The 14370-nt window shown below is 35.0% G+C and overlaps 1 protein-coding gene and 1 long non-coding RNA gene across 2 annotated transcripts; one reads left to right on the top strand and one right to left on the bottom strand.

The window, feature by feature from the left end:
- Positions 1-9671: 9671 nt before the first annotated feature.
- Positions 9672-10991, bottom strand: LOC111906360 (uncharacterized). Its single transcript, XR_002855180.3, has 3 exons — positions 10562-10991; positions 10103-10343; positions 9672-10008 (listed from the first exon to the last, which is right to left on the bottom strand). It is a non-coding gene; the product is annotated as an uncharacterized LOC111906360 (long non-coding RNA).
- Positions 10992-11993: 1002 nt separating this feature from the next.
- Positions 11994-13496, top strand: LOC128133027 (uncharacterized). The gene is made up of 2 exons (XM_052770034.1): positions 11994-13191; positions 13338-13496. The coding sequence occupies exons 1-2, from the start codon at positions 12808-12810 to the stop codon at positions 13353-13355; spliced, it is 402 nt and encodes a 133-aa protein (XP_052625994.1). The 5' UTR covers positions 11994-12807; the 3' UTR covers positions 13356-13496.
- Positions 13497-14370: the final 874 nt, after the last annotated feature.

Below are 14370 nucleotides of genomic sequence, written 5' to 3'. Positions count from 1 at the left end.
AGCTGAGAATCCGAGGCGAGACCGAGAACCCTCGTGAACCGAACACGTGCGAGGCTTGGACCAAAAGCTTGGACCGAACACGTGACCGAAAGCTCAGACCGAATACTTCGATCCGACCGAAAACTCAGGCCGAAATCTCGGACCAAAAACCGGATCCGACCGAAAACACCTCGAAAATCGTTGTTTACGACGAAAAATAGTGTTTTTGTTCTCTTTTGCTCCAAAACTCGATCAAAAACTCGTTTTTATCAAAAACGCGAAGAACAAACCCCCCTTATTTTGCCAAAATCTATCCAAAAACGCAAAAATCTCTTCAAAATAATATCAAATAAGCTCCAGATCTGAAAAAAAATGAGTGATACAACCTGGCTCTGATACCACTTGTAAGTCCCCAAATCTGCTAGTGTATTAATCAGATCCAATTGATTGTTTGGAATCCCATTCAATTAGATGATTTCAGATCAAAACAGAATAGAAGGAGAAGAAGAATAACTTGAATCTATGATGTATTCAATGTTGGAATGAAGCTCCTTACACATAGATTCATACACACACACACACACTCTACTCTCTAACTTTCTCTCACACCTTACGAACACACACTTAAGAACCTAGAGAAATCTTATCACCTCACCCACCTAACAGCTATATATACATGGGCCACAAACTCAAGCCCGGATCGAAAACCCAATGGACCGAAAACCCAATGCTAGACCGAAAACTCATGGGTTTTCGGTCCAAGCTACAATTAAACCCAATATTAGTTTTCAGCCCAAATGATAAAACAATAAATGCTTAGAAAAGCAAAGTATAAACCATTTTTAGACTCAACACAAGATAGCAATCCAAAGGGCCGGCCTTGGTGCCTTCGACCCTTGAGTATAGTCAGGAAAACTCACCTCACAAGTAGCTCGAGATGATAATGTCAAACTCCCCAAGTACAGCCCCAAACTCAAACACTTACATCCATCAATAATCCACTTCCGTAAATTTTCAAATTACTAAAATATCCCTAGAAGTCAAACTGGTCAACCCTTGGTCAAAGTCAAAGTCAACGGTCAAGGTCGACAGTCCATGTTGACTCAACTCGTCGAGTGTAGCTAGCTGACTCGTCAAGTTCCTTCAGAACTCAAGAAGTCGTGGAAACCCTAGTCGACTCGCCGAGTTTCCAGAGACTCGTCGAATCCATGTGGTGTCCAAATGTCGGGAAAGCCCTGACTAAGTCATCGAGTCATCTCACTGACTCGCCAAGTCCATGCAGAAACCAAAAACAACGAAACTTCATCCGACTCATCGAGTTGACCATGCAACTCATCGAGTTCCTTCAGTCCATTTCTCATTCAGATGATTTTACGTGAAACCAAAACTCCAAACTGTAGATCTAGGCTCCTAGGGTGTTGCTGTCACGTAAACTTGCTAACTTTACGTGCATGCAAGGCTCCATGAAGCTAAAACACTTATAACTAGCATTAGAAGGAGGTTTGGACATGAAGGAGAGACGAAGCTTCATAAAGCTTGAGGCTTTATGTCCATAAGCACCTAGAGGAGTCCAGATCTGAAATTATGCCCTTATGACAAACTCAAATCTGAAAGTAACTCCATTTTTGCACCAAAATGCCCATATTGTCAGTTAAGAAGAGATCCAATAAATGGAAGGCCAAGGTAAAGGCTTTTTACCTTCAAATGCAAGCCAAGCCAATGTAGATATTTGACCTACCCTCTTTTACTCGTTCCAAGCTTCTACAATAAAAGCACCAAAAACACACTTTAGCCTCTGAAACACTCAAGAGCAAGGTTTAGACCGATTAGGGTTTCTTCTAGCCATCAAAAGGTGGTAAGGGGCTGGAGGAAAGGACTTAAGGTCCTTTAAATAGGGTGAAAACCTTAAAAATTAGGGTTTCCATGCATAGCCTCTACTCGTCGAGTCGGGGTTCTCTAACTCGTCGAGTAGGAGTCAAAAACCACGCGGGCTGACTAGGTTAGACACGACGAGTTAGGACCTCCAACTCATCGAGTTCCTTCAAATAAAATGAACATAAAGCTTTTGTAAATTATACCTGGGATTCGGGATGTTACAACATATATTTCATTAATCAGCAAAAGAAGACATGGTTAAAGATGTAAGTAGTGTCTTGTGAAGAAAGGTCTTTTTTCGTTGTAAGTTTACATTGTTCCAACTTATGGCCTTATTCAATATAATATGCCTAAAAATAGCAATAAAGATTTATTATTAGCCATAAGTAGTTTATTTGATTTCATAAATATGTTAGGCTAACACAAAATCACTATCTTGTAATTAAGATAACAATTTCGGATAAAAGCATTCTGCTTTCTATAATCTGGATAAAGTTTTCAAACTACAATATCCACTACAAGAAAAACAAGATTTGCTAGGGAATGAATTCGCTGCGAAAGGCTGAAATTCCATTGCAAAAGACGAATAGCGATGGAATTTGTGACGACCAATTTCTGTCCCAAAAAACCCATAGCTAAGGTTTGATAGGGAAACAATCATTCCGTCGGAAATGTGACAACTGAATGAAATCCTCTATAGATGGTATCCTGTCGTGCATTTCGTTGTACCATTCCATCACATATTCCGTGGTAGTTATGCCATAACCAATTATGTTGTAGTTAATCCCTAGCAAAGTCCGTGGTGATGAATCCCTAGCAAATTTCATGGTGATGAATCCCTAGCAAATGTCGTGGTGGTGAATCCCTAGCAATTTCGGTGGTGATGAATCCCTAGTAAATTTCGTAGTGACAAATCCCTAGCATATTCTGTGATTGTGGATCCCTAACAAATTTCGTGGTGATGAATCTCTAGCAAATTCTGTGGTGATGACTCCCTAGCAAATTCCATGGTGATGAATCCCTAGCAATTTTCGTGGTGTATATTATATAGTAGATTCCATAGAAAAGATTTCATAGGCACGAATGGATAATTGATTTATAAATTAAATCCGAACAACTTTGTAGTAATATATGAAAAACAAAAATAACAAAAAAATCAGATAACATTATATCATAAAGTAATACAATAATTATTTATTACATGGAAAATAAAAAGTGGTTACTCTAAAAATTAATACTTTTTAATAAACATATCAACACTTTATGACCTACTAGTTTTGTTGTTCTCTAATAACATTAATAAGATCCATTGTCGATTTAAGTTGTTTATCATGTTGCTCGACTCTTGCGTTTTATTGGTCTTCTTAGGCCTTCATTATTTCTTTAAGCTCTTCGTTTTGCTCCTTTTGTTTAGCAAAAAGCTCCCACAATTCTTCCATTTCATCATTTTTTTGGAATGTAAGATACATCCATTTTACCGTTAATCTTGGGAACCGCTTTTGCAAAAGAATGTAATCCATGTCTTTTTTTTAATGACCACCAACAACATCATAAAATATTTTTGTAACACCGTAAATTTTCAAACAAATTTTTCATTTTAAAATTACATTAATCTCATTACACAATCACAAACCCCCCCCCCCCCCCCCCAAAAAAAAAAAAAATCAGAGTTATCAAAAACCATGTTCATAAATTGTTTAAAACATAATCCAGGATCCTCCAAAACATATCTCCAACTCGTGTGTGTACAATCAAGCTGGTCCCTTCCCGTGATCCTAAGAAGTAACTGAAATACATAACACATAACATGGTAAACACAAAGCTTAGTGAGTTACCCAAAATACCACACATATCTCATTAGTCTCTCATGGTTATGCTCAAATTAGACCCTCTGGTCAATGTGTCTTACTGGGACCCTCTGGTCCCACAACTCGGGTGGACCCTTTGGTCCTAACTCAGTAAGTTCAAAATAATACACATCATAAATCACAAAGACATAATGCATGATATTACAATACTCAATATAAGCACATATGATCCTCTGGTCACACAAAGATTACCACTCTAGGTAAGTATAGTGAGAAGACTCACCTCACAAGCAAGTAAGCAAATAACCTCATACACGAATCTCGAACTAGCCTCTGCCTAACACATAGGATAATCATCTCTAATTAACACTTAAATCACGACTCTAAATAAAGTAAGTTATTTTCTCTCTCAAATTCTTGGAATGGATAAAAGACCATTTTACCCCTTCATTGACCCCATAATCTATGTCTTGACCAAACCCTAAAGTCAACAGAAGTCAACACTCGAGTCAACAATCTATGTTGACCCTACTCGCCGAGTGCATCTATGTGACTCGCCGAGTCCCCTCGATTCCTCTAAAATGTCACGAAAATCCAACTTAAATTCGTTAAGTTGTCTCGTCAACTTGCCGAGTTACCCATGTCCAGACTCATCAGGGAAAACCCTAGCCGACTCATCGAGTCTGCTCATTAACTTGACGAGTCCCTTCAATCTATTTCCTCATTTAGACTTTTTAAGGCAGATCTACAACCCCAAACTCTAGATCTAGCCTCCCAAGGCTCGAATGTCACATAAAGCTGCAAGATTTACGTTCATGCATGGGATATTAGACTCATAATGCCAATACAAACTCTAACAAGGGTTGATCCCTTATCTAATGGACACGTCATTGACTAGATCTGAGTTCGATAACGACTTTTAAGAGCTATAATTGCTAGTCAGGTTGGAGTCATGCTTGCAATAATAGGTATTAGACTTATCCAAGTGGGAGCCTGTTGGATTAGGTGTATAAGCCTATAACTATTATTGGTATGTACTTGACCCGATAGTAGCATGGTCTATTTGGGTTGCATGACATCGGAACAATTTGGATAGACTTTTGTGAGAAAAGGATATTTATGATTTGTTAATATATTATAATTTGTAATATATTAATATGAAATCATATTATTTATTTAGTATTGATCAAGAATTCTCATAGTTCATGAAATTAGCACTAGTAGATACACAAGTGAGGGCTAGCCGATTTTGCTATAATATAATCTTCTCTCAAGTTATTCCAAGTTATTGGTGGTGTTGTGTAGTTCCATTTGAAGTGCAACACTTGGGACACTAAGCTCTTAAAACTCCAAGGCTTCAAACTACAAGAAAAGGTATTTTATCTAACTTGTTTTGTTACCCATGTATAAAATTTTGTATGCTAGTTTAGGGCAACAGCTTGAAAAGTTCAAGATTGCATGTATAATAGAGAAAACATAGATCCAATGTATTTAGGGTTGCATGCACACCTTAGGAGTGTTAGAATGCTCAAAACCCAACAGTGGTATCAGAGTCTAGGCTTGATTTCTCATATACTTGATGCTTCTTGTTTTTCCAAAGTTGAAAATGTGCCATTTTCGCATCTAACTGCTCACCACGATGTGGCAGCTTTTACTACGACGTGGTGAGCAAAATCTCGTGTTTTGGCTTGCAATTAGATTAGGATCATTACCCTAAACTGTTTTTTGAATGTATAAACTTTTTTTTTCCAATAGGGTAATGTTCATGCTTGTCCAATTAAAAGATAATTGTCAAAGCTTTCATATTTTGTAATTGTATATATGATTAATTACATGAAATAATTTTGATATCAGTTGTCTTGTTCTTATGAGTTTAATTTAGTTCATAGACAAATTGATTATTTTTGTAAGTTATAATATTTGGTCTAAATGATTTTGATGAATTCCATTACTTGTCTTCTAGTTATGGAAAATGAAAAGTTTTCTTTTAAAGAGATTATTAAGATCATAGGTTATGAATTTGAAGAGTCTTTTTCCCATAAATGGTTTATGAACTCCATAACATGTCATATGGAATGTCAAAAGTCTTTTCATTAAAATATATATTAAACTCATAAGTTATGGATTCCAACAGGTTTTGAAATTTAGAAAACCTGCCTTCAAGTTTTGGAATTTGTAAATGTAAATGTCTAGCTTTTGAAACATTTAATTCTAAACCCTAGAATTTCAAAAGTTTAAAATTCAACCCTTATATTATTCTAATATTATAGGTTTAATATATATATATATATATATATATATATATATATATATATATATATATATATATATATATATATATATATAGCGTACCCACGCGATGCGGCGGTGACGATTTGTTTCATTCCGGCGATTAGTTTCCGAACGAAAGTTAGTGTCATTTCGGAAGTCGTCAAATCATTTCCTTTCGATTTGTTTTATTCCGAGGATTTTTTTCCTTTCGTCGATCATCTGTCTCTAGACGGACATCAAATAGTAATTTTCATCTATTACTCTTTATCTGATAGCGGACGATAATTATTTTCATTTAACAAATAATGTTACATTTTGTTAAAAAAATTAAAAAAAAAACTATTTATCAATACCCCCAAAATACTCTTTCTATTCGCAACACAAATAATATTTTTGTAAATTAACGATAATATCTGTCAGCTAATGTTCAAAACAAAGCTTTGTGAATTATGAATCCAATCACAAAGAGTTTTGGTAAATGTGAACATTTTTTTATAATAAATTTGCTACCATCTTCAAATCGTTTATCAAACAATTACTTATTAAAAAATACACATTTGCAAATAAAATTTGCAAATATATTTCAGATTCATGATATATTTACAATTTTTTATGTTTACTTTCTTGTACTTACTTTTCTATAACTTAAGCTTTACATAAATATTTAATAGCCTAAAAAAATTAATTACCGTATCAATATCTTTTTTTGTAAGTTAGTTTTTTTTTTATTTATTTATCGTAATTGATGTCAAATTGTCAATGTCTAAAGGTATATATTCTTATAAGAACAATTTATAATTATATTTAAAAGTTTGAAGTATTAAATTTAAAACCAAATGTTTACTTCGGTCTATATTTGTGTAATTGATAAATATTAATAAAGCTGCAAAAGATAGTCTAAATTTATGTGAGCTGAACTATATTTTTATATTTGTGTAATGGATAAATATTCAATAAAGCTGCAAAAGATATTCTGAATTTATGTGAGCTGAAATTTGCTGAGAAGTCTCGAAAAGATCATTATCATGTTTATACTTTTTTTTTTAAAATAATTAATCATCTTAGATTTGTAAAATCTAGTAGCAATCTTTAACCTATATGCAGTCTTTTCCTAAAAAGCTATTATATTGTAATATCATCATTCTATTTAGTTTGTAAAATATGTTATTCTATAATTTTATCTATAAAATTTTCATTATTCAAAAATTTTAACTTATATTTGTATATAATGAAGATAAAGAAAGTTTTGTTAGAATTTTTTTATTTCATTCATTTAACATGCCGTTGCATTATATTTAAATTACCATCGTATATCCTATTTCTAACATTTATAATTAACAACAAATTGCTTCCGTTTTAGGCTTTATGTGTTTTCAAGAAAAATAAAGATCTTTCATGCACCCTTTAAAAAAAATAGACTAAACAAAAGTTGACAATGAAAATTTAAGTGTTTATTTCATTTTTAAATACTTCAAAGTAGAATTGATATAGTAAACAATTCAACCAAATACACTATTTCGATATAAACATATACTTTAAAATTAACACTAACTCACATTTGTAGATATATATACAACTCGAAAAACGACTAGCAAAATGAATACAAAATGCAATCTTCATTTAACCATTTCCTTGTAGAAGCCCAAGCATAATATTACTCTTTTAGTTTCTAGTGAACTCTCAAGTAAGAGAACACCAAATAGATATCTTTAACAAAAGACAAAGGAAATATGTACATATGTACAGCGACCGTTTACATTAGGGATAATGACTTGAAAGGGTAACGAACTTTCGATTTTTGTCACATTTAGTCACTAAACTTTTTTTCGTTATCTATTTGCCATTGAACTATTGAAACTGTTCACATTTTACCCTTATGACCGGCTGTTACCGGTCATAAGGGTAAAATGTGAACAGTTTCAATAGTTTAGTGGCAAATAGATAACGAAAAAAAGTTTAGTGACTAAATGTGAACAAAACCGAAAGTTCGTTTCCCTCTAAAAAGTTCAATGACTAAATGTGAACAAACTTCCTATTGTATTATGTTTTAGCAAAATTATTTATTTTTGTTTAATTGTAGCAACATTTGTTGATGAAGAAATCTATGAAATAAAAAAACAAAATGTAACATCCGGATTTCCAGGTATCATCATTGAAGTATTTTTCTTTGAGTTAAGAAGAGAGACTCAACGAGTTGACGCCTCAACTCGTCGAGTAAGGTCGCGACTGATGACTCGGATTAATGAATGGACTCGACGAGTCGGTGAGGCGACTCGACAAGTCCGCGCTGTTGGCAGAAACCCTAAATCTTTGGGCCCGAGCCATATTTAAAGGCACTTATGGCCTTCAATTGCGACTACCATTCCCATAAGTGAGAACCCTAGCAAGCTTGAGTGTGTAGAGTGAGAGGAAGAGCTATCTTGAGCTTTTTGGTGTGATAGATCTGGACCCTTCTAGGTTCAGAGAGCCGAGAATATGAAGCTTTAGTAGAGTAAACCTTAGGGTTCGAAGTTAGGAAGCATTTATGGGATTTTTATGGTATATATAGTTACTTTCATCTTACACATAGATATGAAGTATTTTACATAAATTACGTGCTATGTATGCATATTATTTGAATACTTGCTGTCTATGTTGGATGAACGATTTTATACATGTTTTAAAAGATTTAAACGGTATATTTATTTTATATCTACAAATATATTGCGGATGAAACATGGATAGATGAAATAGTTAGTGTGTGATGAAATAAAATGATGAGAGATAGGTGATGATAGAAAGGTGGTGATAATTAGGTAAATAGATGACGATGAATATGTGATGTAGGATGAAAGGAGATACCATAACCTTAACTAGCAATGTGGCGATGTAGTGATCTACCAGAGTATAGATGGTGATCACGGACTATTCTAGACAACCCAGTGGAAACACCAGTAGGCCCATAACCTGTAGGTGATGAATTACGAGTTCAGGCGATGTTGTAACTACGTATTCATGCGATGATACTCTAACCCCTTATTATGAATTACGAGTTCAAACAATGTTGTAACTACATTTTTATGGGATGTCACAAATTTCACATGTCAAACCAATGGTCATAATTCACATCAGTGAGAATGGTTTATTTTTTTGTAAAACCAAAATCAGATTGGAAATTTTGATTTTTTTTTTTTTGGAAAATGTCAAACCATTGGTTTTTTATTTAGGTTTAGGTTTTTTGTTTTTTTAAATATATTTTCAAGATTTTTTTTTTATTATTTCATAGATTTCTTCATCAATAAATGTTCTACAATTTAACAAAAATAAATAATTTGCTAAAACATAATAAAAAAGAAGGTTTGTTCACATTTAGTCATTGAACTTTTTAGAGGGAAACGAACTTTCGATTTTGTTCATATTTAGTCACTAAACTTTTTTTCGTTATCTATTTGCCATTGAACTATTGAAACTGTTCATATTTTACCCTTACGACCGGCAACAGCCGGTCATAAGGGTAAAATGTGAACAGTTTTAATAGTTCAATGGCAAATAGATAACGAAAAAAAGTTCAGTGACTAAATGTGACAAAAGTTAAAAGTTTGTTACCCTTTCAAGTCATTATCCCTTTACATTAAGACAATAAATCTGAAAAATTCCAAAGAATGAACAAAAACCCATGATGCTGAAAGCTACAATAAAAAACACAAACAAAACATGATAAATAAAGATGAAATAAAGCATAAATCTGAATGCAGAATCTTTTAACCTGAAAATATGTAATATAATACCAAAAATGATACCAATATAAAACAAACTTATACTTAATTCCAACATGAAGCTCCAGTTTGCTCCTTAAACCCATATGATTCCTAAATGGCGGGGCTAAAGAAGGAGACATGGAATTAGAGCTTACACGGATGCATTATGAAATTCATTTAGATTTGTCGTGCTTATTAATCCAACTTTAAATATTTCAATGAATGGAGATGGATGTATGAGCAACCATGATCGGATAAAAGGACAACTCTCTTTTCTAAACTTTTATCTTGCAGGAGAAATTTGGGTCGGTTGATCCAATGTCCTCCCATTTCAGGACCTGTACATATACGCATAAAAGAGTTAAATACACATACCGCTAGAGAGGGGGTATTCGGAGAGATATTGGTGGTATAATTATTGCATTAGTGTACCTTATTCTCGTTAAACTTTTCCCGATCTTTAGTTTGGCATGTTCCTTGACAGCAAGCAACTAATGTAAACAGAAGGAATCGTGTTTCTTTGTTGCACAATTTCAGCTAGATGGTTCTTTGTTAGAAAAGAGTAAATGCATACCTTCTGTCACATTTCTTCTTGATGTACAAACTTTAACTTAAAACCTTTCGTACAACTTTCAATAAATCTTTTTATTTATCTTGTTGAAAAACATGGTATCTGTAATAAATCAACACCGACATAAAAATAAAAAAGAATCAGAAAATCAGAAAAATCATAAACTTATTTGAAGATACATATGAATAACCAAAAAACATTCGTATATGGGAAATCAAAAAACAAAATATTGTACATGGGAAACCTTGAAAGTAGAATAAATGAAAAAACATACGTGTTGCTACAAAAATCCCCATATAAGATCTGTTTGAAGGGTTTACCTTCGATTTTTAAGGGTAGATAAAAGGGGCGATATCCTGGACTATTAGAGAATCATGGCTATGATAGTGAAGATCGAAGGTGAACGAAAGTGGCAGTGATCCAGTCGTTTGTTTGGGTTATAGAGAATTGTGGTCACGACGGCGGTGGCTGACGTTAGTGCTAGCGATGGTGGTTGATGCTGGAGACGGAGGTGGTGCCATTGTCAGGGTAGCTCCTTGGTGAGAGATCCAGTCGTTTGTTTGAGTTATAGAGAAGAAGGAGGATCATATTTTGAGAGAGAGTGTGGTTTCAAAATTAATTTAGGTTCGGCTGTTTAGGGTTGTGGGAAAAACGAAGGGTCTAAATACAACATGGGTAATTTTATCCATTGGATTGATTTTGTGTTTGATGAACCCATTTTCATCCATTGGATGTATAAAGCTAGGATCGTGATCCGTGTGATATGTTCAACGGAGAGTGGGATGAAGGAGTAAGGATTCCTGAACCAGGTATCTATTTTTCTATGCATCAGTTACATGTAAACAATGCTTAATAAATAAGTTGTTTCTAAGACAATTTTTTTTAGAGATGCAACATTTTGTTGCACATCAAGCTTTAATAATTGTATTTAAGACATATAAGATATATGTATTATAATATAGTATATACGTTGGGTTAAAGATTCGTTTGAAGATTGCGTCATTGGGCTCGACTGTTAGACCATTTATTTTGTACTCCGGTTTGGGTCTGTCCAACCGAGAGCCTGTTAGGTTTATTATATAAGTTTATGCTTGCATGCATAATGAGGTTAACGATCTAGATTACAAGATAGAGAATTACGATAGCTTTGATTTTTTTTATCGTTCTTGTAAACCTTCCAACCCTCTACAATTGATGTTCTTGATCGAGCTCTTCTGAGGGTTTAATTTTAATCATTCGACTCGTTTGATTCATTCTTGATTTGTTCTTCATCTCCGTGTTCTTGCTGTTTAATATTTATTTACCTGTTTAAGATCTAATCGATCTTCAAGATTAAGTTTTAATCTCATCAATTGGTATCAGAACAGGAGGTTGTGTCATCGATACACATCTTTTCTGTGAAAAGGTTTCAATTAGGGTTTTTCCGTAATTACTGATATTTATTGAGCCGTCATCTCATTATTGACGTATCTTGATATTTATTGTTTTGCCCTAATCTGATTTATTACAAGTCTGATCTTTAAACAGGTTATTCGATCATTATGGATGAGTCGCAATCGAATCCCATCAATATTTCCAACAGCATTGGTTCAACCACGAAGATTCCCATCTTATATACCCATGATTATGAAGTTTGGGCGCATCACTTCGAAGACTATGTTATAGGATCTGAGGATAATGGATACCTCATATGGGAAGCAATTATCAATGGACCGTTTTCTCACTCTGCAACGTCGAGGATTATCAAAACTCAAAAGGAGTACAATGATCTGCTGAAGGATGTTAAAGATATTGCGCAAGATAAAAAGGATAAATTCCAGTGCAATATCAAGGCGTTAAGATTGATCAGATTCGCCCTTCAGTCCGACACTTTCAGGTTGGTAAGCTCATGCACGACGGCAAAGGAAGTTTGGGATAGACTTCGTGAACTGTACTCTACAGACGAGGATCTTGAACATTCTATCCAAACCTTGCTCTTATCTGAGTTTGGAGAATTCAGGCAAGGAGCCGAAGAAACTGTGACCCAGACGTTCGATCGCTTCAATCATCTTCTTAGCAAGATGATCAAACATGACATCGAAAGGAAGCTTATCGAGCAGAAGGTTACGTTCTTAAATGGTCTAAGGTCAGAATGGAGAGCAGTGGTGTCTACAGTTAAAGCCCATGAGCAGTTTAAATCATATTCTTTGGCGAAACTTATGGGTATTCTCAAGTCCCAGGAGAAGATTGTGCTGCAAGAAAAGAACGTTGTTTCAAGCCTAGGTTCACTGGCCCTCCTATCAAAAAGTAAAGTTGTGATGGAGGATGAAGACCTCAACTTGGAGGAGTATGACCTCACGTCTGAGGACTATGCTATGATGGTGTCTAACCCCAAGAGGTTCATTAAGAAGAGATTCCCCAGCAACAAAAACCGAAACTGGCAGGGAGTTATAGTTCAGAAAAGGTTAACAATGAACCGAAGGTTGAAGAGCCCAAGAAGGAACCGAAGGCAGATGGTGATTCTGGAGTAAGCTGTTACTACTGTGGTGGGAAAAACCACTATGCTAAGGATTGTGTCCTCAAAAAGATGGTTGAAAAGGATGAGGAAAAGGATGAGGAAGCTTTGTTGCAGAAAAGGCTTGATGAGATGAGAAAGAAAAAATCTACCGCTAACCCTTCCATGAATGCTCTAATTGTGCAGGGTTCAGTTGCTGATGACGAGTTCGGTGGCGTTGAAGTTTGGTCAACCGACTCAGAAGACGATGAAGTGAGGAAGCCTTCGCATGGAAAGGCTTGTGTGGCTAAAGAGGAAAGCAGTGGAGGCAGGTGCCTGATGGTGTCTGAAGTGTCTCAGATGAGGGGATACAACACTGATGATAGAAGCAATGAACCGAAGGAACAGCAGGATATGTGCTTTACGGCCAAACCGCTCAGCGTGCAGTTCAATGAGCTCGATGAACTGATCAAGAAGGTACAATCGGTTTTTGTTTCATTTAAAGTACCACAATCCTCATATGAAAAAGAACTAAAAAATGTTAATTCACGAATTTCTCATCTAGATAGTAGTTTAACTCAAACTCGAGTCACCAATTCTAACCTAACTGATCAATTAAGCAGGGCGTCTTCGAAGAGTGAGGAGCGGTGCATGTGGATCGAGTTGAAGGAGTCTGAATTAGTTAAAATAAAAGATGAAAACATTTATTTACAAAGAGACAATTTAAAGTTGTTAAAACAGCGTAATGTTTTTTGTTTAATTACAAAACGTCTTTATACTAATATTACTCAGCTTCACTTGGACTGTGAAATAGGCCAAAAGATTCATCGCATGATTTTGCCCTTCGTTGAGTTTAAGGAGGATGAAATTGATGCCGAAGCTTATAATTGTGAGAGTGTGATATCATCTGATGACGTCAATCCGACCTATATGTATGGACTGGACAAAATTGAATCCTTCATTAAATCCAAGGACCACAAGGACATGCTTAAAAAACTTTTGGATGAAAATGATAGACTTAAACTGAGAACCGAAACCATACAAAAATTTGACTCTTTAAACGTCAACTTGAGCTCAGAAAACAAAATTGATGTTGAAAATGCATCTGAGCTTAATGAGGATGACAACATGAGTGAAATTTCTGTAGAGGACACGGTTGACTGCTCAGAATTTGTAAAAAACAAACCTGAAAACCACAAGAATCTAATTTCTGAAAATTCAGTGGAATTCGCTCGATTGTCCCAACAAATGTCCCCGATCTTAGTAGAAAAAGCGGTTGTATATCAAAAGGTCCGGACCACTCCAAATCAAGTGTACAAGGTCACTGGAGTAACCGAACATCAAACTGCTGAACTCACAGCTATTGTAAACGAAGACAATGCTGATGGCTGTGATGAGTTCTTCTGGTCAGCTCCAATCGATAATGCAGATGAAACGGTGGGCTTGTCAGAAAAGACTTCATGGATTAGTAAAAGTAGATACATACCAGAACCTCTGAACAAGCCAGATAATTTCGATGTGCCAAGTACTAGTGGTACGAAAGAAATTCCTCAAGAGAATGGAAGTTCGGCAAAAGAAAACATTCCCTCTAGTTCCTCAGTTCAAAGTGAAACTCCCATAGTTCAAAGTCAACCAGCCAAGGAGAAACCGAAAATG

Source organism: Lactuca sativa, chromosome 3 (genome assembly GCF_002870075.4).
Source record: "Lactuca sativa cultivar Salinas chromosome 3, Lsat_Salinas_v11, whole genome shotgun sequence".
In the NCBI taxonomy this organism is placed as follows: domain Eukaryota; kingdom Viridiplantae; phylum Streptophyta; class Magnoliopsida; order Asterales; family Asteraceae; genus Lactuca; species Lactuca sativa.
Note: the sequence above shows the minus strand (reverse complement) of the source record. Positions and strands in the feature narration are given on the sequence as shown.

What these genes read in the sequence shown, in the direction of transcription:
- LOC128133027 (XM_052770034.1), top strand. Translation starts at nt 12,808, where the DNA reads ATGGTTGAAAAGGATGAGGAAAAGGATGAGGAAGCTTTGTTGCAGAAA.